This window comes from Caloenas nicobarica, chromosome 16 (assembly GCF_036013445.1).
Source record: "Caloenas nicobarica isolate bCalNic1 chromosome 16, bCalNic1.hap1, whole genome shotgun sequence".
Classification (NCBI taxonomy): domain Eukaryota; kingdom Metazoa; phylum Chordata; class Aves; order Columbiformes; family Columbidae; genus Caloenas; species Caloenas nicobarica.
In genome coordinates this window covers 4300880-4323390 of record NC_088260.1, presented here as the reverse complement: position 1 = coordinate 4323390, position 22511 = coordinate 4300880, and the positions used below count along the sequence as shown (strand labels likewise).

General features: G+C 54.1%; 1 protein-coding gene across 1 annotated transcript; it reads right to left on the bottom strand.

Moving 5' to 3' along the window:
• Positions 1 to 288: 288 nt before the first annotated feature.
• ABCB9 (ATP binding cassette subfamily B member 9) lies at positions 289 to 14723 on the bottom strand. The gene is made up of 12 exons (XM_065646264.1): positions 14657 to 14723; positions 12439 to 13130; positions 12096 to 12210; positions 11007 to 11137; positions 9910 to 10115; positions 8995 to 9192; positions 7262 to 7390; positions 5784 to 5972; positions 5095 to 5268; positions 3541 to 3700; positions 3109 to 3245; positions 289 to 1908 (listed from the first exon to the last, which is right to left on the bottom strand). The coding sequence occupies exons 2-12, from the start codon at positions 13049 to 13051 to the stop codon at positions 1576 to 1578; spliced, it is 2385 nt and encodes a 794-aa protein (XP_065502336.1). The 5' UTR covers positions 13052 to 13130; positions 14657 to 14723; the 3' UTR covers positions 289 to 1575.
• Positions 14724 to 22511: the final 7788 nt, after the last annotated feature.

Below are 22511 nucleotides of genomic sequence, written 5' to 3'. Positions count from 1 at the left end.
TACCTACTGCTATGGCTCATAGTCATCATCAGATGCTGGTCTTTTACATACCTAATTCTCTGTAGGTGGTTCTTGTTATTGCCCGCGAGGGAGCCGGTGCACGTGCAGCTGTATTCGGCCATCATCTCAGATGAACATTACCTTGAAGACCCTGAATGAAAAAACATCCCCACTAGATTGGCTCGATGTTGTGTGGCAGAGGTAGTATTTTATTTTTTGAGCATCCCTCCTCAAGGACACTAAAGAGTTTGTAAAACAGCACTAAACAAAACCAAAACATTGCCAAGAACAAAAATGCAAAACTGTCGAAAAGTAAAACACAGCAGCATTCAAATATTGGAAAACATGAGAGCTAAAGTGCTTGAGATCATTTCTTAACTATGCACAGTCTGAAGTCCATCTTCCCTGTGTAAATGCTATTTTTCAATAGCACCTGTCTGGCTGCAGAGGCTTCTTCACCTATCTATGGCAGGATAACACTACTAAGCCAGAGCCATTACCCCAAAGGGCTAGGAGCCATGTATTTCTTTCTGTCTCTCATACTAAAAGTTAATAATACACAAAGAAACACATTTTAAAGTTCAGGCAGGACTTCAAGGAAAGTGACTGTACGGATTTCCCATGCAGTGAAGTCGCTAGCATGGCCTGAAGCTGAACAAAGCTTCGGTGGATTGATAAAGTGCTGTCTTTTAGTATTTTATGCATGTCTTTAGTAGTGTTTTTATTTCAAACCAGCACCGGGGTTGTGAGTTAAAAAAAAAAAATTCTGAAATAACGGACCAATTTTCAGTGGATGCTGGAGCCAGACAGACATTGCACAGTGCACACAAATGTGTATTAAAAAAACCCAAAACTCCCAGAACCTAACCCAATTATGGTAAAACTTTTCATCCTTAAAACCAAACACCCACCAAGCACCAAGAGCAAATCTAAAAGCAACATCTGCCTCTTGGTCCCCAGCAAGGACGGTTACTACATGGTACAAGCTCAGCAGCAATGGTTGTGAGCCTGAGCCCGCAGGCACTCAGTGCAAAACCCTCCCGCGTTCAGCCTCCAGAGCGACTCAGCTTTCCCCAAAGCCCAGGGAGCTCCCTGCAGACTTCAGCAGACTCTGGAGTGGCCCCAGAGATTGAGAGTGGGAGCAGGACCTTGTTTTACAGTCCCTTTTTTTTCTATCCAGCCACAAAAGCCACCCCCTGAAATTCCTGAAAGGGGTTTTCAATCCTCCCCTCCGTGCATGCATTTAACATCCATTACAGGTAGTAGCAGTTACACATGCATATCAGTGGGAGAAAAGTCCCAGTTGAGAGGAATTACTGGTAGGAAGAAAAGAAACCCAGTAGAAACGCTGAGAATTGCTAAAGACCCAACTCCCTTGAATAAATCCGTTTCCCTGTTTAACCAGCCGGCGTCTGCCCGCGATGCAGAAGCTCAATAGTGCGTGTTTGTGTGTGCACGGGTGCGGGACGCGCGCAGGGGTGTCAGCGGCCGGCGTTCTGCAGCACCGGCCCCTTGGCAAGCCGTCCCCCGTCTCAGTGTCCCAGCAAGCGTCTGGGGCGCCGGCCCTCGCCACCCTCACTTGTGAATCACGTTGTTGTAATCGTCCTGTGCCACGGGATGGTCTATCCTGAACTCTTCCTCCAGCCCGCCGGGCGCCTTCGCCGAATCCCCCCGGGCTGCGGGTTGGTGACCGTCCGCGCCGGCCTCTTCCAGCCCCAGGATCTGTCTCTGCACCAGTTTGGAATAAAGGCCGCCTTCTTCTTTCATCAGCTCCTTGTGTGAGCCCTGCTGCACCACGCGGCCCTTGTCCAGCACAACGATGTTGTGTGCCTTCTCCACAGTGCTCAGCCTGTGAGCGATGACAAGCACCGTGTGGTTCTGCAAATCGCCGTAAATCGCCTGTTGAATCTGCGCGGGAGGAAAAAAGCGTTAGTGCCTGAGTATTGCTGGCTTCGCTTTGGAAGGGAGAGCAGCAGCTTTGCGGTCGGGGTTAGGAAACGTCTGGCTGGGACGTTTGCTCTTTGGCTATGGAGGACACCGGACTCCCTGCAGCACTACCAGCACCAGCACGTCCGCCCCAGCTCCCCACTCGCGCTGTGCAGCCCAAAACACCATCTCGGTCCAGCCAGCCCCCAAAACACCATCTCGGTCCAGGCAGCCTGCAGGTGTGGTCTGCAGACAGGTCTGATCCTGCACGCTGGGTTCTCGGCAGAGCTGGGCCCCAAATTTGGAGGCCATGAGGTGTTGGCGTGGGCTGCAGGAAGACAACACCTGGTAAATGCAGCTGCTCAGAAGAGCAGGGCTATTGCATGGGTGTCTCAGGGCAAAGCAAGAGAGAGTTGTTTTCCAGCCAAGAGACAGACAAGGTCTAAAGGCAGGCAGATGGTCACCAGGCCACGTGTTGCATTGACACCCCGGGCTAGCCAAACCCAGCTCCGGGCTGGCATCAGATCCCACACACATGGCTGAGGACCCGCGAGCCCACGAGCTGCTCCAAGATCAGATGCTTGCGCTGCCCCGCACCGTGGAGCAGCACCGCTTGTGCTCCGAGACCGGGAGACACATCCTCACATCTCAACCTTGAACTGGCTTTCCCTCGTGTCATTAAAGCAGTGAGGCCAGACTGCTACTGGCAGAGCTGTTTGGTTATTGCATCCCTGACAGATAAACCAGCTCAGTTCACCGACAGCCCAGGGACTTTCCTGCCAGCGCGGTTTCTTCGGTGCCCCAGCGGTGCTGTTAGTTAGGGCCGTCCTACTCTGCCTGCCGCAGTATCAGTTTTCAGAGTCTTCCTCCATGTCCTGTCCTGAAAGGCTGCACAGTGCTGTTCTCTGCCAATTAACACTTTTCACATCAAAAATCAGCTGAGATCACTATCTTATCCGATTTGTCAGGCATTAGGTGCTGTGAAGACAAGATTATTTCCTTCCTGGTGGCTACAGCAGTGTTGGAAGCAAATTCCTGCTCAGGAATTAGCATCTTACCCAAACCTCTGATCGCACCGTGTCAAGACTAAGCTTGTCCAGAGGCTGGAAGAAACTGGAGCTACAGTCTTTCCTCCAAACCCAAACTGCCTCTTTGGCCCAAACGCCCGAGGCACCTACTCACCGCGTGTTCGCTCTCCGCATCCAGCGCGCTCGTGGCTTCGTCCAGGATGAGGATGGGGGGGGTTCGGATCAAGGCCCTGGCAATTGCCACTCTCTGCTTCTGGCCACCTGACAGCTGGGCTCCTTTTTCACCTGCCTCTGTTGGGTCAAGGGAGAGAGGAAGGGCTCAAAATAAAAGCCGAGAGCTGCCATCGAGTTCACCTCCCAGCCAGCAGCTTCAGGATGGTGTCAAGCTTTGAAGCAAAGACGAGGTAAATGCTTCTGCTCACTTAGCAGAGCAGTTTAAATGAGTTAAGGCAGCCAGGGTGCTGCACTTCTCCATGGAACCATCCTTACATCACCACAAGACTCGTGTCCATCACTACCTGCCTGACTTTTCACCTGAGGGGAGAGTCTCTGCTTTCCCTAGGCAATATTTTAAGGATTTTGGTACCTGTGTGGTAGCCGTCTTGTAACTCGGTGATGAAGCCATGCGCGTTGGCCTTCTGGGCAGCCTGAACAACCGACTCAAAGGAGGCTGAGGTTAAGCCATAAGAAATATTATCCGCAATCGAGCGGGCGAACAGCACCGGCTCTTGGCTCACCAGGGAGATCTGCAGAACGGGAGGGAAGAGCAGGGGGTTGGGAGCAGAAGACGTGCCGCTGGCATCTCGGATCATCGGCATTTGTTCCTGCTGGGGAAGGACTCCAGTGGGCAGAGCCTCACCATTAAACTGAGATACAGAAGTGCCTCAATGTGAGCTTCTAATGAGGATACTAATGATGGGGTGCACAGCGGCAACCCCAGCACATTTTGCATCGTTTGCTGGGAAACCATTTCACAGGAAAGAAAAACAATGCAATTCTGGTACGTTGGCATCTGGGATGGGCTTCCCCCTCCAAGACCCAGCTGTGGTTTTGCTCCAGACCTGTCGTTCCCATCACTGTTTGCTCTTCCCAGTATGGGAAACCAGTTGCTGGGACAAGGCAGGCTGGAGAGACCCTCTCCCAGGGTCTGGCTGATTTTCCATTCAAGGCCAGTAATCATGCTTGGGCCACGTGAATGAGCCCTCCTGAATCTTTTAATCCAAAATTAGCAAGTTAGGGACATAGCTGCTGCAATTCCCAAATTGCTTAGCAACAGCCTCCCTGTCCTACCTTACAGCCGTTGTTGCTCACCCTCACATTCCGCCTGCTTTGTCAAACACTCAATATTGAAATAAATTGAACTCTCCAAATTATTGCTCAGAACTGAGCATGAAGAGAGCCAGCAAGACATGATCATATTTTAATTGACTTCTCCCCATGCTCCTAACACCACACTGGGCTTTCTAAACAGAAAGACCAGCTTGTCTTTTAATTTTCACTCAGTGTGGGCAGGGAATGTAAATTAGTTACATGGACTTTGGCTTTCCAGCCTGTCTCTGATCAATTGTTTTCAGGTTTTCCTGCTGACTGATGAGGCCATTTGCTCTGGGAGCAAAGAAAGGCAGCAGTTACTCACAGAGGAGATGAAGGCTGATCTGTGCTGGCAAACGGATGAGAATCAAGGGGCCCAGACCCCTCTCCTGGGCAAACCACCCAGTCCCTCTGGTGCTCCAGCTGCTGCCTGGATCCTGAGAGCTTTAACTCTCCATTAGCTGAGAATTACTTTAAGATCTTAAGGCAGAAGGTGCTGGAGGAACGCAAAACCCTTTTTCCAAACCCAGTTTAGATGATAATTAATCCAACAACCAAAAACATATTTCTACTGTGTTGGCCAAAAAATACAAAACAAAACATGTTTCTTGTTCTGTTTTTGGAAGATTTCCCCCTCTCTGTGAAACCACTTTCCATCCCTCTCTCTTCCACCCCCACAAAGTATCTGCATTCATTTCCTGGACCACCTCCAGCTTTCTGGACATTTCAGAAGTTGCCAGATCAAATCCAAAGCACCACGCAACCCTACCATCCATCCCCTCAGATCGCGGCAGGCGACAGCTCGAATACACGTATCAGGCGCTCGTACCACGGAGTGCAGGTACTTGTGATCGTACATGTTAATGGGACGCCCGTCCAGCAGCACCTGCCCCTCTTGCAGAGGGTAGAAGTTCTCCAAGATGTTGACACAGGAGCTTTTCCCGCTTCCCGAAGGACCCACCAGCGCCGTCACTTTGCCGGGGTGCAGGATGAAGGACACATTCTGCAACACAGACCGGAGAGCAGGTTCAGGTCCTGGCTTGTCCCAGGGCAGTTGCTCAGGCTCTATGCAAGAATAGGACCCAAAATCTGGCCACGGTGACCCCCCACCTTGGTGACGTGCCACATCAGCCATCTCTCCTGGCTTTGAGGAAGCAAGAAGCCTCCAAAATTGCTTCAAATTTGCCTGACGCAGCAGGATCTCTAAAAACTGCAAAGCAAACTAACCTCTTTGCTGCCCCCAACCCTCCTCCCATGGAAACCTTGGCACAAGGCCCTGCACCATGCCTGAGTGGGGAACAAGGGTTTTATTAATAAATCTCATTCCTTGTAAGAAAGGCTGGCCCTAAACACCCGCTGTTCCATATAATCTCTTTTCCAGCGTGCTGTTGAGCTCGCTTTTATGCACCTCTAAAGGCAGCTGACGTTTCCCATGGGCCGGGGATGGGTTCTGGCCACAATGCAGCAGCAGTGCGCGATGCCTTGTGGTGGGGCGCGCCCTGTGTCCGCAGGGCTCACCTCGAGGACCTGCGTTGAGGAGCGAGTGCGATAGGAAAATGTCACGTTTCTGAACTCCACTCTTCCATCCACGTGATCTGGGGCCAGGGACCCGTCATTCACCATTGTTGGCTTGCGGTCAATGAACTCAAACACCTTCTCGGCAGCTCCCACTCCCTGCATCAGGCCACTGTAGACGGAGCCGACGGACTGGAAGGGAAGAGGCAATGGTGAGACCTCCCATGGGATGGAAAAGTCAATCATAGAATCACAGAATCACTTTGGCTGGAAGAGACCTCCACGATCATCCAGTCCAACTCTTAAGCTAACACTGTCACTAAACTATGTCCTCAAGAACCTCATCTACACGTCTTTTAAACCCCTCCAGGGATGGTGACTCTAACTCTTCCCTGGGCAGCCTGTTCCAATGCCCAACAACCCCTTCTGGGAAGAAATTCCAACAAAATCCTGCACTTGTCTTTCCCTGCTCAAGGTCAGCAGCTTCCCAACCCAATGGTTAAACCAGGTTCATGTACATCGCCCCAGCCCCGAGGGCACCGGCTCATTCCCCAGCACACATGTCCCAAACACAGAGCAGCTCCAGGCTGGACCTTTCTAGACAACGGTTTGGCAACTGGTACGGCTGTTCCTGCCGGGATATGGTCCTGGTGGATTTACCTTTGTGCTTTCACAACTACAACCTCTGCACTCTGACACCAGCTTCCCTGGCATAACCCCCCATCACATCAGCTCTTTGCAATATTAAAGCCAGAGCTTCAGAGTAGCTTGTACTGCAACTGCCCTTCCCATCAGGAGGGAAAAAAAACCCAAACCAAACCAAACTCACACCAAAAACACGGCCTGGAAACACCACCAGAGCATGTAGTCATCAAACAGATGGTGAGAGCCGGGTGAGCTGCCTCCAGCTCTGCCACTCCACAAAGGCTGAAACGCCGCCGAAACCACGCTTGGCTGTGAGGAAACCTCAATTTGATCGTTTATGCCTTGATTAGCCAAGCTTACGCCTTTGCAAGGGAAAGGCAGCCCTGGGTGGGCTCTACCCTCCCACCCACAATCCCATCTTGCTAACATGCTGCCAACGCAGCAGCTTGCAGCCTATTCCAGGGGAGAAAAAAAAAAAAAAAGCAGCAATATAATTAAGTTTTTAACAAAGCCTGAAATTTAACAGGCAGCTTTGTAATCCCTTCATCCTTCATGCCAAGAAACGTGCTTGGGAGGCAGCCAGGACTCTGCCCTTCGGCTGGACCAGCCTGGCCCCTTTGGTCCTTACTGGGGGACGAGCTGTTTTGGGCATGTTCGGAGTGTGAAGCCACAGCAGGAGGGGAGTGGGGAGCAGAGGGGAGAACCAGCCCACCAGTGTGCAAAGCCACCAAGGAAACGTGTCTCAGGGAAGTCAACACCCTGCGACTGCCCCGGCACCTTCTAGAAGACAAATATTGCCTCGATACAGGGTAGCCCAGGGGGTAAAACGGACTCACCTCCATGCAGTCTCCTAAAACGAACTCGTAAATGATGAACGATATCAGGTTCCCGCTTGTCATTTGCTCCGAGATCACCAGGTGCCCACCGTAGTACAGAATGCTGACCTGGACCACCAGGAGAGTCAGCTGAAAGCAAGAAAACACCCCAAAAATCAGCAAGAACAACTGATATTTTGGTGCATTTGTAATTACTCACACAACAGCCCACAATTTATGTGCTGACATTTATTCTCTGAGCCCCGAATGGAGCATCCCTGACAGCTGACAGCCCCAGCAGTGAGCATGGGTGTGAGAAGGGAAAAACAACTCAAGTACATGGGCTGATTTAAGGAGCTGGGCTGGCATCTTTCAACAAAACACAAGTCCAGAGGGGCAAGAGCCAAGGAGAGAGAACTTATCTTAAATAACAGAGCATCTTGTGAACTTCTCTCTTGGACTAATGTCCTCAAGCGTAATAATCTACACTCAAATTATCCAACATGTGCAGTCACCTCACCACTAAAATAAACTTTCTGTTATATGAATGTGACGCATTTTAATTTAGAGCACTAAATCGAGCCAAGAGTTAATGTGAAAAATCCTCTTTGCATGTACAAGTCCCTGAAGCATAACCTCAGCTCTAGCCTGAAGCCAGGGGGGTACCAGCTACTCTAGAAAAGAGACAGATCAGCTCTGATATGACGAAGACCAGTCCCTGCCTTTATTCAGCTGGTTTTGTTCCATCCTGCCCAGGGTGCTCAGAAAAGCAGCAATGCTCTGGTGCTCTGTGCAACATTTGCAGGACATTTGCTGTAAATTCACACAGACAAAAGTACTGGGGAAAAAAATTCCTCTTCTATTGCTCTGCCACGATCTGACCTTAAGATCCTGTGTTCCCTCCGAGGAAGACTCTTACCAGGCCCGTGCTAAATCCATCGGCTTCTTTTTACACGAGCCTTGCAGGAGCAGTTTTTGAGGGTTTTTGCCGCCTTTGACTCGGTGGGATCTGTGCTGACCCAGTTTGTGCTCCAGCTTTACCTGGGAGCCCAGGAACGTTGCTAAAAATGCTCTGATTTTGCCTGCAGACTTGGGAAGCCATAAAGTCTTCCACAGCTTCACGAGGGCACCATAACTCGTAAACCCTTCAGAGGCTACTGAGATCCTCGAATGCGCAGAGATAAGGGCAGCCTCACGTGAGGCTTTTGCACAGCCTGAGTTATCAGTCAATGCAGGAGAAGCCCCAAAGCATCTGGCCTTAAATGATGAAAAAGCGTTTAAAATAAATTAAAAAAAAAATAAAAAAATCCCAAACCCCAGCAGCCTCCCCCTGCCACCACCCACACACAGAAAATCTCCATTTCTGAGCAGAAGCTCAACCCACGCGGCGGCTGTTTCCCAGCCGGAGCCCCGGCGATGAGCTGGCACAGGCACGCAATGCAGCAACGCCAAAACACAGGCTTTTCCATGACCTCGAGTGGTTATCAATTATATTATTTGCAAGAGAAAACAGACTGTTTGGTGGCAGGATGTGGTGCTGCCCTAAGGGGAAGGGGAATATATTTTTTGATGCGTGAAGAAAAATAATAACCAAGAGCCAGAGGATTACTGGCAGCAGATGTCAAGGCTGGGCTCACCCTAAAAAGCTCCCCGGAGAAGAACACACATCGCACCACGTACTTTTTGGGATCTGAAGCAACATCCCTTGCCTGTCCCCAGCCCCATGTTGGGAAGCCCCATCACTGGCCACCTACCCCGCTGGACCAGACATAGTAGGTGTAAGCCATGGACTCCCGCTTGTTGAGCTTGTACACCTGCTGCAACTTCTGCCAGTACACGTTGGCCTCCGTCTCCTCGTTGGCAAAGCTGCGGACAGTCTTCATGGCCGAGATGGTCTCCTCAGCGGTGTTGTTGGCCTTGGCCAGCGCGTTCTGCACCTCCTTGGAGAGCTTCTGCGGGGGGAGGCAGAGGAGGCTCAGCGGGTGCCTGCAGCACCTCTCCCTGCACACCCCGGGCTCCAGAAAAGAATGCACGGTGACATTTTCCAAGACCATGGGCAACGAGGCTGAGTAGTGGGATACATCCCACACTTCAGGATGTTGTGCCGCGAAGAGAAGGGATTTGTTGTGCTGTCCCCAAGGAGGGACTTCAGCTGCAGGAGCAGAAGTGCTGTGGCTGGGGCCACTTGGGAAGCTGAGCTGCTGCTCCCAGTGCCCTGATGGGACAGGCCAGCCCAGGAGCCCAGTTTCCAAGACAGGGACAGGTCTCACATGGGCCATGGGACACAGCATTAGCCACAGGGGATGACCCTTGGCCCACGCTAGCCCCAGGCAGAGCTCAGCACTGGGTTTAACCCCACCTGAGTCACTCCAAAGGGAGGGGAGTGGACAGATTGCATGAGGACAGGCAGGCACATACAGGACATCCCATGGCCAAGCCACGTCTCCTGTCAGACCTGAGATGCTTCAACTCTTGAGCATGAAGCAAGGTGAAAGCCAAGGCTACGCTTATCTTCCCATACAGGTTTAATGCTGTTGTCCTGCCCCACTGCCAGCAGCAAAGCACCTGAGCATCAGCCCCACCAGCTCCAAGGCCACCCCGAGCCTCCACGATGGCTTCACGAGGGGAACAGCCAAGCGTTGCGGCACACCGTGGTTTCTCCTACCTACCTGGTAGTATTTCCCATAAACATCAGACACCAGCATGATGATGGGGAAGCCCATGAAGGTGACGAGCGAGAGCTTCCAGGAGAGGCTGAACATGAAGAAGATCACCCCCGTGGCCTTCACCACATTGCGCAGGAAGATGTTGATGTTCTGGGAGACCAAGTCACTCACGATGGTCGTGTCTGATGTCAGGCGTGAGATGATGTCCCCTGCAGCAATGAGGGGATGGGAAGGGGAAGAGCAGGGACACGTCACCACCGCAGGTCACTGCTGAGCCACGTCCCATGTCCCATGCCAGGGGCCAGAGGAGCCAAGGGGTGAAGCTCCTGTGGTGTCCTTTGGTGGAACCAAATGTTACAGCCAGCAAACATCACCCTAAATTCCTAAATACTAGGCCTGTGTTTGGGGGTTGGACTAGATGACCCTTGAAGGTTCCTTCCAACCCAAACCATTCTATGATTCTATGAGTCCAGCTGAACTTCCACACTTGTGTGTGTTAGTCCAGGGTTACTCGTATCCCACTTAAGGTAACATCTCCGGTGTCCTCAGCTACTAGGGCACCGTGCAGCAATTGCTAAATATGGCAACAGCCTCAAAACTAAAAATATCACCGAGAAGAAATTAGGTGTGGGAAAAGTCACAGCAGACTGGTACCACACCAGAGTGGCACAGACTGGGACAGGACAGAGTGACAAGCAAGGAAAGCCACAAGCATGGCCAGAAAACTTCATACATCTGAGGTTTCCTGTGCTGGGAGCAGAGCTGGAGAGCAGCCGAGCAGTGGGCACTGCGGGAGGTACGGGAGGAGGAAAGGAGGTGTTTTGGGGATAAGTGGAGATGAACAAATCAGCCCCAGGGCTGCTGGACGTCAGGCTGATCGGTGGCCATGGGACATCCCCAGGGTGCTGGGGAATCCTGTCCCAACCCCACGGTGGGAGGTACCCGAAAGAATTTTCTGGTTTTGTTTCTAACCATGAGCATTTGGGTTCCGTCCCTGGCTGCCCCCAATCTGCCGCGTGCTTGTGGGGCAAACCCAGGGGAAAAAAATACCAAGATGGAATGGAGGAGTGAGAGCAAATCTGGGGGCAAGAGGAACCAACCTGTGCGGTTCTCATCAAAGAAACTCATCTCCTGAGCCACTAGCGACCTGAAGAGGCAGTTGCGAAGGCGAATGTTCAGTCTTGCAAATATGAGCGTAAAAACGCCGCCCCGGATACCTGCGGCAAATGAGCTAATTGCAGATAAGAAACGTTATAGACCAATGGACACGAAACTCGCTCCTCAGCAACACAAACACCCCGACGCCCGGGCCAAAGCCTTGGTCAATGCTGTGCTGGTACCACTTTCCACCCTGGGAAGCGATGGCTAAACCAACCCACACCTCCTCTGGGTGCTACCGGCATGGGGACTGCCGGTGCTAATCCTGCAGTGACAAGCTTCGGGAGGGGACACAGCCCTGCAGGGTTGGAGAAGGTCCAGAGGAGGCCACGAAAACGATCCAAGGGCTGGAACAGCTCTGCTGTGAGGACAGACCAAGAGAGCTGGGGGTGTTCAGCCTGGAGAAGAGAAGCTCTGGGGAGACTTTATTGCACCTTTCAGTGCTTAAAAGGAGCCAATAAGAAAGACGGGGACAGACTTTTCAGCAGGGCCTGTTGCAAGAAGACAAGGGGTGGTGGTTTTAAACTAAGAGAGAGGAGATTCAGGCTGGACATGAGGAAGAAATTTTTTATGCTGAGTGTGGTGAGAGCCTGGCCCAGGTTGCCCAGAGAGGTGGTGGCTGAACCATCCCTGGAGACATCCCAGGCCAGGCTGGACGGGGCTCTGAGCAACCTGAGCTGGGTGCAGATGTCCCTGCTCATGGCAGAGGTGGGACTGGATGAACTTTGAAGGTCCCTTCAACCCAAACTATTCTGTGATTCTACGATATCATTCCCCAGGGAGCCCATCCCATGTCTGCTCCTGCTCTCCCACCACCAGCAGATGTGCAGGGCTATGCAACGGCCTCACAACTGCCACCATGGCCTCTCTGCACTCTGACAGCACAGAGGAATCAAAGCACATCCCTGGGGTCTGGCAGGGACCTGGTGGAGCAGCAGCAGGTGAGACAGCCCGTGCCCACCACCACCGTGAGCTCCTGCTGGAAAACCCCAAACTCCTCCCGGTTGGGGCCAAAACCAGCCCGTGATTACCTTCCTATGGCAAGCAGCGACATGACCAGCACGGCTGCAGAGAAGCGGTCCATGCTCTTCTGCACCACGATGCCATCGATGGCCAGCCCTGTGTAGTAGGGCAGGAAGGTCTCTCCTGCCAGACAAGCATAAGGACAAGTGGTTTCAGCCCCACCACGTGGGATCGGCACAGGACGTGTATTTCCAACTGCGATGGCCCGTGGACAACCCCTTCCCCACCATGTTGATATCTGGCCATCGCATGAGATGTCTCAGGAGGCGCTGCCCTGAGGGGCACTCAGGGATCTTTCATTTCCCTGTGTATTTTATCCCCTACCGCAGCCCCCCTGGTCCCTTTGCTCACCCAGAGCGGCCACGAGGAGGAAGAAGGAGGCAATGCCCAGGAGGAAGGCGTCTGGCTTGGTGTAGGACAGCAGTTTATGGATGGTGGGACTCGCCGCCTCCTCCCGCTTGTCCCTCCGGGCGCTGCCATCGCAGCTCTCCTCCGCCTCGGTGCGGGACTCGGAGCCGGGCCCCAGCGCCTCGCGGGAGGAGGTGACACAGGCCAGCAGCTGCCACAGCCCTAAGGTGGCCGCCAGCGCCACGTAGGTCCATGCAAAGAGCCCCCAGAACCAGGGGTCCCTGATGGTCCTCCGCACCTCCGAGTAGAGCAGCAGCTTCACCATCATGTAGATGCCCATGAGGAGGCAGACGATGGCGATGAAGGTCCGCGATGCCCTGAGGCGCCGGGGGCCATAGGCCGTGTTGGTGGCCACCCCGATGGCAGCCCCCAGCAGCACACAGCTGCGGTACAGGCAGCCCCCCCAGATGTCCAGCATCGAGTTGAAGATGTTGAAGTGCCGCAGGTCCTGCAGGATGTCCCGGCCACCCCGGCCGTGGGTGTAGAGCAGCGTGGTGACCACCACATCGGTCCCGCTGAGTGCCAGTGTGCTGGCCACCGCCTTCCATGCGCGCATCCTCGCCACCAGGCTGGGGGGTCACCGAGGCAGTAGGAGTGGCCCTAGCACGAGGAGGACGTGGTCATGTCGGCCTCTGCTGTGGGGCAAGAAGAGGGGGACAGGGTTGTTATTTGCTCTGGGAAGGTGGTGGGAAAAGGGAAGCGGGATGGGGGGACAACCATGCCAGGTCCCCACCAGCTTGGACACCACTATCTGCTCCTTCCTCCACTCCCCTGCTGCACAAGCTCCGAGATATTTCATAAAATGAGAAGCACAAATGAAGATAAACTTCCCTCCCAGAAGCCTGCGCCCATCCTGAACCCCACAGCAGAAATCTGCACATCTTGGTGGGAAACTTTGTCCCCACTTGCTGCGGTGGCTGCGGGGCCATAAGGTCCCCAGCAGCTGCGTGATGCTGGGACATCTGTGCAGCCCACGTGTCCTGCGCTACAGAGCCGTGTAGGTGTTAAACTCGGACACTCATGACCTGAGAGTTCCTCTCACCTTTCCCAGGACAAAGCTGAAACTGAACACCTGATGAAAACCATATGAAAGCAGAAAGGAGAGCAGCTCAGCTTTGAAACAGATCCCCCTCATCAAAAAAAGAATAAATCATAGACACAGCAGCCTGTCACACTTTGCTGTCCCCAGCCATCTTGAATATTAATTCGGGGTAACCCACTAAACCCGCTGCACTGTCAGCATGCGATTCAGGAATGCAACAAAAATCCCAAGAGGAAATTAAAAGGGAGTTGGAAATCCACAGCTGCAACCCATGGGAAGGGGAGGCTCCAGGGCAGGACACCAGCTGTCACCTGTGGGTCTGACCGGTGACAGCGATGGTGGGGCTGGGTCTGAATTGACATGGAAAAGTGCGAAAACCTCATCTTCCTTTAAACCAAGTGAGCTGCTCACCTACTCCTGTGCTGTGCCCAGAGGTGCCACGTGTCGGCACGAGGGAGGTGCCCGATCCTCAGATTTGTGCTGGCCAAGCAGCTCATGACGGTGTGCGGTGCAGAAGGCACAGCACAAAGGTTGCTGTGCTTGGCCATGCTCTGGTCTGCGTGACCGCAGCTGCCCGCACAGCCACCCGAAAGCAAAGCACGGGCAAAAGGGCAGCGCTGGGCGCCGGCCAAGCAGCACCCTTGGCCGAGAGGGGCTTGGTGGTCGGGCAGGTGGGATAAAAAGCTAAAGAGTGGGGGAAAACGGGGCAGAAGCTGCAATATGGGGGTGAGGAGGGGTTTGTGGGGTGGGTGGGGAAGGAGGGATGGAGGCGAAGCGGAGCAGCGGTGTCAGGGAGGAGCTGGACCCGCTTCCCAGGGTGCTCGCTGCTGCCATCCGCTGCAAAGCTGCGCGGATCCGGCCCGGGGGAGGAGGAGGAAGAGGAGGAAGCGGCCACCGCAGCTCCCTGCCACCCGCAAAGGTGTCCCCAGCTCCACAGCAGGAGATGCCGACGGTCCCCAACCTCCTCCCTGCCTCCCCCCGGGACGAGATGCTCCTCCCGGGAGGTAACGCCCGGGGAGGGCCGTGCCCGCCATAGCAAGGGGAAGGGGCAAACACACCGTTTTCCCCCTTTACCGACCAAGGGCAACTTGTTCCCGACCCGCCCGGACGGGGTCTTACCGGCGGCGGAGGCACCAACGGACACCGGCGCGGTCCGAGCGGGCGGCGGCGCGTCCCGAGAACAAGGTCGGCAAGGGGCGGGGCTTATGATATGGCCCCGCCCATGACCACGCCCCCTCGCTGCGGCGCGCTCCTGGCCCCGCCCCCTCCCGCCGGTTAACGGGACAGGGCGCTAACGGGGGCCCCGGTGTTCCCCGGCGGGCGAATGTCCCCCGGTACCGCCCTGGGTAAACCCTGCCCCGACCAGCCCCAGGGGTTCCCCCACTTTAGAAAATATATATTTCCCCCCCCAAAAAATCATTATTTAAAAAATTTTTATCGGTTTTATTTAATTTCTGCAGCAGAGGGAGAAAAATACAACACACGACTTGGCTTCAAAAGCAACCAGGACAAGGGCTCGACATCCTTTTTTTTTCTTTAAATTAACTCCTAAATAGGGGTTTGACAGGGTTTTAAATTAATCCCTAAACAGGGGTTTCACAGGGGTTTAAATTAACCCTTAACACAATAAGGGATCCAGTTTCAAGAAATCCAGCTTCTAAGTTATTTTTCCCCCTTGAAATTGCTGCGCCAGCTCCAGAGGGATGGCAGCGCTCAGGCTCTTCCCTGGGTGCCACCTGTGCATCCAGCACATACATAGGCAGAGGGGCTGACTGGTGTCATTATGCTCATTTTCCTGCATTTTTAGAGCGCTGGGCTTAAAAATACCCCTATAACCTTCACCAGTGTAGGAACAGCCCACAGGATTCCTAGAATTCACTCAGCTTCTGGAGAGAATGGAATGGCAACATTAAAAAGGGAAAATTCATTTTTCTCTGCCTGGATAACCAAAACTAAAAAATATCCATTTTCTATTGTCAATTTTATTTCTGCTAATTAGTTCTTAAAACTAAAAAAAAAAAAAAAAAAAGCTCACTTCAAGCCATTCCCATGTCCACCGGGAATGCTGTCAGACCTGGCCTGACTCCTCCTGGTTCAGGGGAACCGTGGGGAGGACAGGTTTAACCTGTAGGAAACAAACTGCGATCTAGCTAAAGCCAGGTCTAGTCTCTGGTTCTGATCTGCACCAGGATCACTCCCCGGGCGTTGACGCAATTGCTCCCAAAGGGGCAGTTTCCACACCGTAGTCCAAAATGTAAAGGAGGCTGGATGGTGCCACCTCCCTTGGTCGGAGCGATGGTCCAAGGGCAAAGCTGGACTGGGAAGGGACTGAACAGACACCTTTGTCTGAACCTTCCCCTTCCTTTCCCCCCAGGACAGGGCAGGCACGTCTGCGCCCTGGTCTCCCAGGCAGCTGGGCCACAAACCTCAGGGACAGTCCGTGCTACTGTCCCCAGCCCCGCAGGACTCCCAAAAAAGCCCCAGAGACTAACTGGTTTTCTTCAGGCCAGACAAACTCTGCTCGGGTGGCAGGACCGTCTCGATCTGAAACGACACAAACTGCCCCTTCTTCAGCTTCTTCAGAGAGGTGGCAGCGCTGCCCCCAAACACGTCGTCTTCCACTTTGAAGGTGAGCGAGGGCAGGCCCTGGCTTTTCCTTTTCACGCTCTTCCGTCCCCGCTTGTAGGCTGCGGTCATGTTGGCGATCACCTGCGAAGCAGATTACTTGGGTTCGGCCTCGAGATGCTGATTAAATATCAACTCGCAGCCGTCTCACGTGAGCTCGGGGAGTGAGTCGGTGCTGAAGTGTGCAGAGCTCGGCTTGGCAAGGCCGGGCTGTGCCAGCAAGTGCCAGCTCAGCTCCTTGCACCCCGGGGCAGGGGAGGGACTAAGCAAGGTCTTTTCAGCCTTATTCTCACTAAGCCCAAAGTAGGAGACTTTAAGAAACTGTGATTTCATGGCTGTGCTCAGAGGAGCTGTTACTTCTCCATCAGTAGAGGGCAGAAGGGGATTGGGGCTGGAGTAACACAGAGCCAAATGAAGCTTTTATCACCTCCTGTTGATTACAGCCCCAATCCTGGCCTGTCTGCGAGCGGGTGCCAGTCACCTGGACACCAGAAGTGCCCTCACAGACAGGGTGGGATGCTTTGGCATTACCCAGACAAAGCTGTGGCTGCCCCGTGCCACAGCGTGCATCTCCACTGCACAAAAGGGGAGCTGAGCTGGTGATCCCGAGCTGCCAAAGGGATCCACTGGGAACAGATCCCACATGTCCAACTCCCAGGCCTCCTCCCTTCCGTCTTGTCTTACTGCTGCTGCTCCCTGGCAAGAAGAATCACAGTCCAGGTGGGATCAGAGAGGACCACATAACCCTGACTGAGTCTAAGAAATGACAGAGCAAACAAAGCACTTGAGCCTTGTCTATCATTTTTTGGCACACAGATCGCCAAGCACTTCACAGGGGACACTGAGGTCATTTTTCAAGTCAGCAAACCAAGAAATGGAGAGACAAAATGAACTTGCCCAAGGTCACCGAGCGCTGCAGAGACACTCAGGAACAGAATGCCGGCCTTGCTCCCCAAACCCGGCTGTGCCCTTTGGGCAACTCGCCTCCATGGCAGCCCCAACCTCCCCAGTTTCTCTCCTCCCATTTTGGGGCAGGGTTACTTCTAACATTCTTAATTACACAGTGTGTCCCTAAAGGCTTTTTGTCCCTGCCTAAGGACAGGCTCCCTTGGCTAATTTGAGATGCAGATGACAAGGCAGGTGCTGGGTGCAGCTCTCATTAGCCGTGACAGTGTAAGCCAGTCCCTTGTGTTTCATCACCCAGCTCTGAGCAGCAACACCACCAGCTTCACGGGACACCAGTGTCAGCTCAGAGGGTCCAGCTCTGCTCCTGCTGCCCTGGGCACATACTGAGGTGCCAGCAGCCACCTCTTCTCCCAGGCCAGGCCTGTGGAGTCTCAGGCAAGTGCTTAACCGGCTTCTGCCTCACTCCTGCCCAGCTGGACATACAGCTCCCTGCCACACTCGAGCCTGTCAGCTGCCTGCTGTGCCCGGTGACAAGACGGAGCAGGCAAAGGACACCTGCGAAGTGGCATTTCTGGACAGATGGGCCCAGGGGCTCTGAGTGCCTGAGCAGGAACACGCTGTGGCACGATCATAATAGCAGCAAATCCCTCCTGTCCCTCGCACAGCCTGGGGCAAGGGACCCTGCGGGGAGCTCAGCTGCAAAATTATTTCAAGGCGCTGTAAGACTTACAATTTCTTTCACTGCGTTCTGCTGCTCGTGAACCGCAGCTGTGAACGGTGGGAGGCTGTCTGCCTTACCCGAGTTAGCTCCCTGCTCTTTGGAGTCCTTGACAAAACCCACCTGCAAGATACAGATATCTGGGTGTCACTCTGTAACCGTGCCAGCGGCAAACCCCCAACCAGGCTCTCCTTTGTCAAGAAGTTACCTCGGATGACAGGCACACGTATCTGTTGAACATGAGGAAAAAGGGGGTGTACTTTGTGACAGAGTTGACCGAGGTGCGGAAATCGAAGAGCACAGGGTCGAGGTTGGTGTCCCATTCGCTGGGCTTCTTGTTCACCACGTTACAGATGGAGGATTTGAGCACCTCGGCGCTGCGGTCATCCAGGCCCGCACAGTCTGCAGGGTCTGCGGGAGTGAGGATCTGCGAGATGTTCCAGCGCTCGCACAAATGCCGGCTGACCTGTAAAGGCAGGGGCTCATGGCCACGGCACTGTCCCTGTGCTGCTCAGCAGAAAAAGCTCCCCAGAAAAGATAGAGCCTGACAAAATGTTTTGCAACGACTGTTGCTGTGCTTGAGGCTTTACGCGGCACTGGGAAGCTGGGTTAATCCCAGGGTGGGTCAGGAATCTCAGGGACGTCATCTCGCAGGACCTTCCCTTCCGAGCAGGATGGCAGCAGTGTGGCTGGAAGACTCACACCACAGAACCACAACCTTAAATCCCTGATACGGTGAGACCACTGGCAAATAATCTGCTGCTGGCAACAGGGCCGGGGCAGGGAGAAGACAGCGTCAGCTCCTTGACGGCACACTGCAGCTCTGCCCTCGGGTCCCGCTGCCCAAAAATCCTGCTCAAGATCACATTGCTTTTCCCCAAATGATCCAGCACCAGACTTACCTCCTCACAGAAGTCCCACGTTTGACTGGCATAAATGTTCTTGGATGCTCCAAACCTGAAAAAAAGAGGACATGCCACTGGTTTTACTCCATCAGCTGCATGGTAGAGCTAGAGAAGTTCAACCCACATGAGAAACGGGACACAGAATGGACAAAGGCTTCCAGTGGAGCTGGTGCTCACCTCCCCAAGAGCAGAGAGCGGTCTGCTGGCTCCACCTGTTCCAAAACAGCCAAGCCTGTTTGCTTCTGAATGATAAGGCAGCAGAAAAAACAAGCAAAGTTTCTTGCCCTGAATGTAAACCTCTGCTGGCCACATGCGTTTTCCACAAGGACAATGTCACGTGGTGACATGTACCATGTGAGCACAAAATAAGCTTTCTGGGCAGGGGGGTGGTTTAAAACTTCTGCAGACAATGGGGGCACCAGCTCTTTTGGCCTTGGAGCTACCCAGAGAACCACTTCTGCCTCTTCCCTCCCCTGATAAGAAGAGAACAGGCTCTTCCCAAGAATCTCCTGTGAGAGGGAGAGTTCCTGCTCTTGTGGGAACCGTCTCGTGGACAGAGAATATTTTTGCAACACACATCCCAGCATGCCACATCTCACCAGACGTGCAACGTAAGCAAAACCAGAAGAGCCCACCTGTAAAAAATTGTAGACAAGGCTTTAGCCACTGCTAGGGGATCTTTCTTCTGCAGAGGAGCTGCCTCAACCCACTTAGTGAAGTAGTCGGTCACAAGGAGGACATGTGTATTGCTCTGGCTCGTCTCAGGAAAAGGTCCTGCGTAAACAAGTGTCAAGAAAAATCAATGTGATGCTGTAATATCGCCCAAATGAGAGAAGTTAAAAACCCAGCCCAGCAAAACAATGACTGTGAAAATGAGCACGACTCTCTTCTGCAATGTCATTCGGCCAGTGCATTTCTGTGACTTTTGTCAGCAAAAATACACCCACCGCAGCCTCAGTTCTGGGAAGTAACGCACGCCCACGACTCCCATTGTGTGTGGAGAGGGAGCCGAGCCAGTCAGTGGATCAGGCTGCACCTTGGTCGGCTGCTGTGGCCTCCCTGGCATCTCCTTGCCTCAGATGAAGGTACTTTCACTCATACACAGCAGTCAGTCTGTCATGTTTCCTGACAGCTGGTGTGGAAGCCTTGAAAAAACTGCCTATCAGCCGCAAACACTCACCGTGAATGTCTAATCCCAGCACCTCCCAGGGAGACTCCACTTTGACAGGCCTTGCTTTCCGTGATACAGTCTTGTTGTGCTCTGCGTTCTGGCACGTTTCACACATTTTGATCTGGAAAGGGAAAAGACTTATCAAAGGACTTTAAAATATGCTGATGAATTCTGTCAGATTCAGACTGGACAGGTTATGAAGGGATGAGAGGAACATCACATCTGAGCAGCTCCCTTCTACCCAGTTAAAATAGTGGGGCGCACGCAAAAGATGACAAAACACAACAGGGTGACACAGCTCTCCTTTCACAAAACTCACCTGACTCACTCTGGCACAATAACCAATTTTCGCAACATGGCCTATAGCTAAGACATTTCTCACCCTGTTCCTAGGCAAATATTTATTATATTTTAAACTTCCACTGGCAAGAAAAATCATCAGCCCTAGGATGCCAGAGGAGCACGGGCTGCTTGGACCGTGCAACGCAACCACACTGTTGCAGAGCTCTGCTGCAGGGAACGTTTGCCAATAAAACAGGGTAAAGGCAGCTGCAGAGAGCCGGGAAACACTGAGCTCCTCCTGTTAGTGGAGTTTAGGGAACTGGGCAGCTCTGGCAGGAATCCAGCCTACTTAAAGCCGAACCCAGCAACACTCTTCTGAAACAACCCCACAACAGCCAGAACTGCCCTGCACAAGGAGACCTATCTGCGCAGGGCTCCTGGCACTCAGGGGAAAGACATCCAATCTATCTGGCTGCCTCAGGATGTTCCAACAGTTTCACCTGCAGAGTTACTTAGTGCTTCAAAGCAACAGGGCTAGAAACAAGATCATCCCTGCATCATGGCTCCTCTAGCTGCCCAGTGGGCACTGCCGCCTGAACGTCCTGGGAAATACCGGTGTCACTCACACCGTCAGTGCTCTCAACTTACCCAGTCCACAACATCCTTCACAATCCCCAGCCAGTAGTACCGGCTCTGAATCCGGTGCACGGTCTTCTTCTGGCCCAGGTGGTTCCCAATTTCGGTGAAATGGCTTTCCAGGAAGACCTGACGCCTCCGTTCGGGATCCACAATCACTTCCCGCTTTTCCTCCTTCTTGGGTCCCACGTAGTAGAGGCAGCCACCTGTGGATGTGAGAGGTTTATCAAAACCATGGTCATTTCAGCTCATCAGTGCCACTGAAATAGTCATTTTCTACAGCAGGAAGAACAGGTGAGACACAGCAAAGGGGAACTCTGGTCTTGGGAGCTTCAGCAACACCTCTGGAGAAGCTGCTAAACTGGAATTATCCCCAAATAAACCCAGCGGCCTCTTTTCTGCACCGAGAGCTAAGCGAAACCCTCTGCCACAATAAAGCCACCTCGGTCTCCAGCAGCCAGCCCTGCCCTACCCAACCCACTGTGCGCTGCTGCCACCCCAGGTTGCTGAGATCCCCACTCTGCGCCCCAAAAGTGATGCCCAGGCCCAGAGACGGCAGGACAGGGGCAGTGGGTACCAGTCATGGTGCATCCCAGGGCTGACCCTTTGCAAAGGGTGATAAATCACAGAAGCGTTTTGGTTGGAAAAGACCCTAGAGATCATTAAGTCCAACTGTTAACTCAACCCTGGCACTAACCCACATCCCTGAGAACCTCATCTCTGATCTGTCCAACCCCTCCAGGGATGGTGACTCCAGCACTGCCCTGGGCAGCCTGTTCCAATGCCCCACAGCCCTTTGGGGAAGAAATTGTTCCCCAGATCCAGCCTCAGCCTCCCCTGGCGCAACTTGAGGCCGTTTCCTCTGGTCCTGGCGCTTGTTCCTGGGGAGCAGAGCCCGACCCCCCCTGGCTCCAAGCTCCTTTCAGGCAGTTCAGAGATCAGAAGGTCTCCCCTCAGCTCCTGTTCTCCAGCTGAACCCCCAGCTCCCTCAGCCGCTCCCATCACACTTGTGCTCCAGCCCCTCACCAGCTCCGTTCCCTTCTCTCAACTCGCTCCAGCACCTCAAGGCCTTTCTTATCGTGAGTCCCCACTGCAAAAGCCACATAACCCCCCGTGCTGTGGGGAAGGCACACCTGGGGGGCCCGGCACCCTTTGCCTTCCCGCGGCGGGTCAGGGTCAGGGTCACTGTGCTCCCCCCGCCCCGCAGTGTCCCCGGGTCCCCCCGCCCGCCCCGCCCCGTCCCCCCCGCGGAGGCCACGGCCAAGGGCACGGCGGGCGCTGCCGCTGGGTCCCCCCGCGCCCCGCCCGGGCCGTCCCGCGGTGCCGCTCGGGTCCCCACCGTCGACGACGAATTTCTGCGCGTAGCGCTTGAGGTTCTTCCTCTTGATGGAGCAGAAGCTGGGCGGGAAGCAGCCCTCGGCCAGCAGCCGGTAGATGTCCTCGAACTTGCTGCTGGGGCCGCACGACTCGGCCGCCACCACCTCCTCCTCGGCCACCTGCAGCGCCGAGTCCATGGCCAGCATGGGCCGGGCGCCCCGGGGCCGCGCTGGCTCCGCCGGGCGCGTCCCCGCTCCGCGCGCACAGCGGCAGCGCGCCCGGGCGCGGGCACGGCGCTGGCGGTGGCTCGGAGGGACCGTCTGCAAATAACCCTCGGCGGCCGCTGCCGTCTCGAATGGACCCGGCCCCGCTTCTCAGCAACACTAACCCCCGCCAACGGAGCGGCTGCCCCGG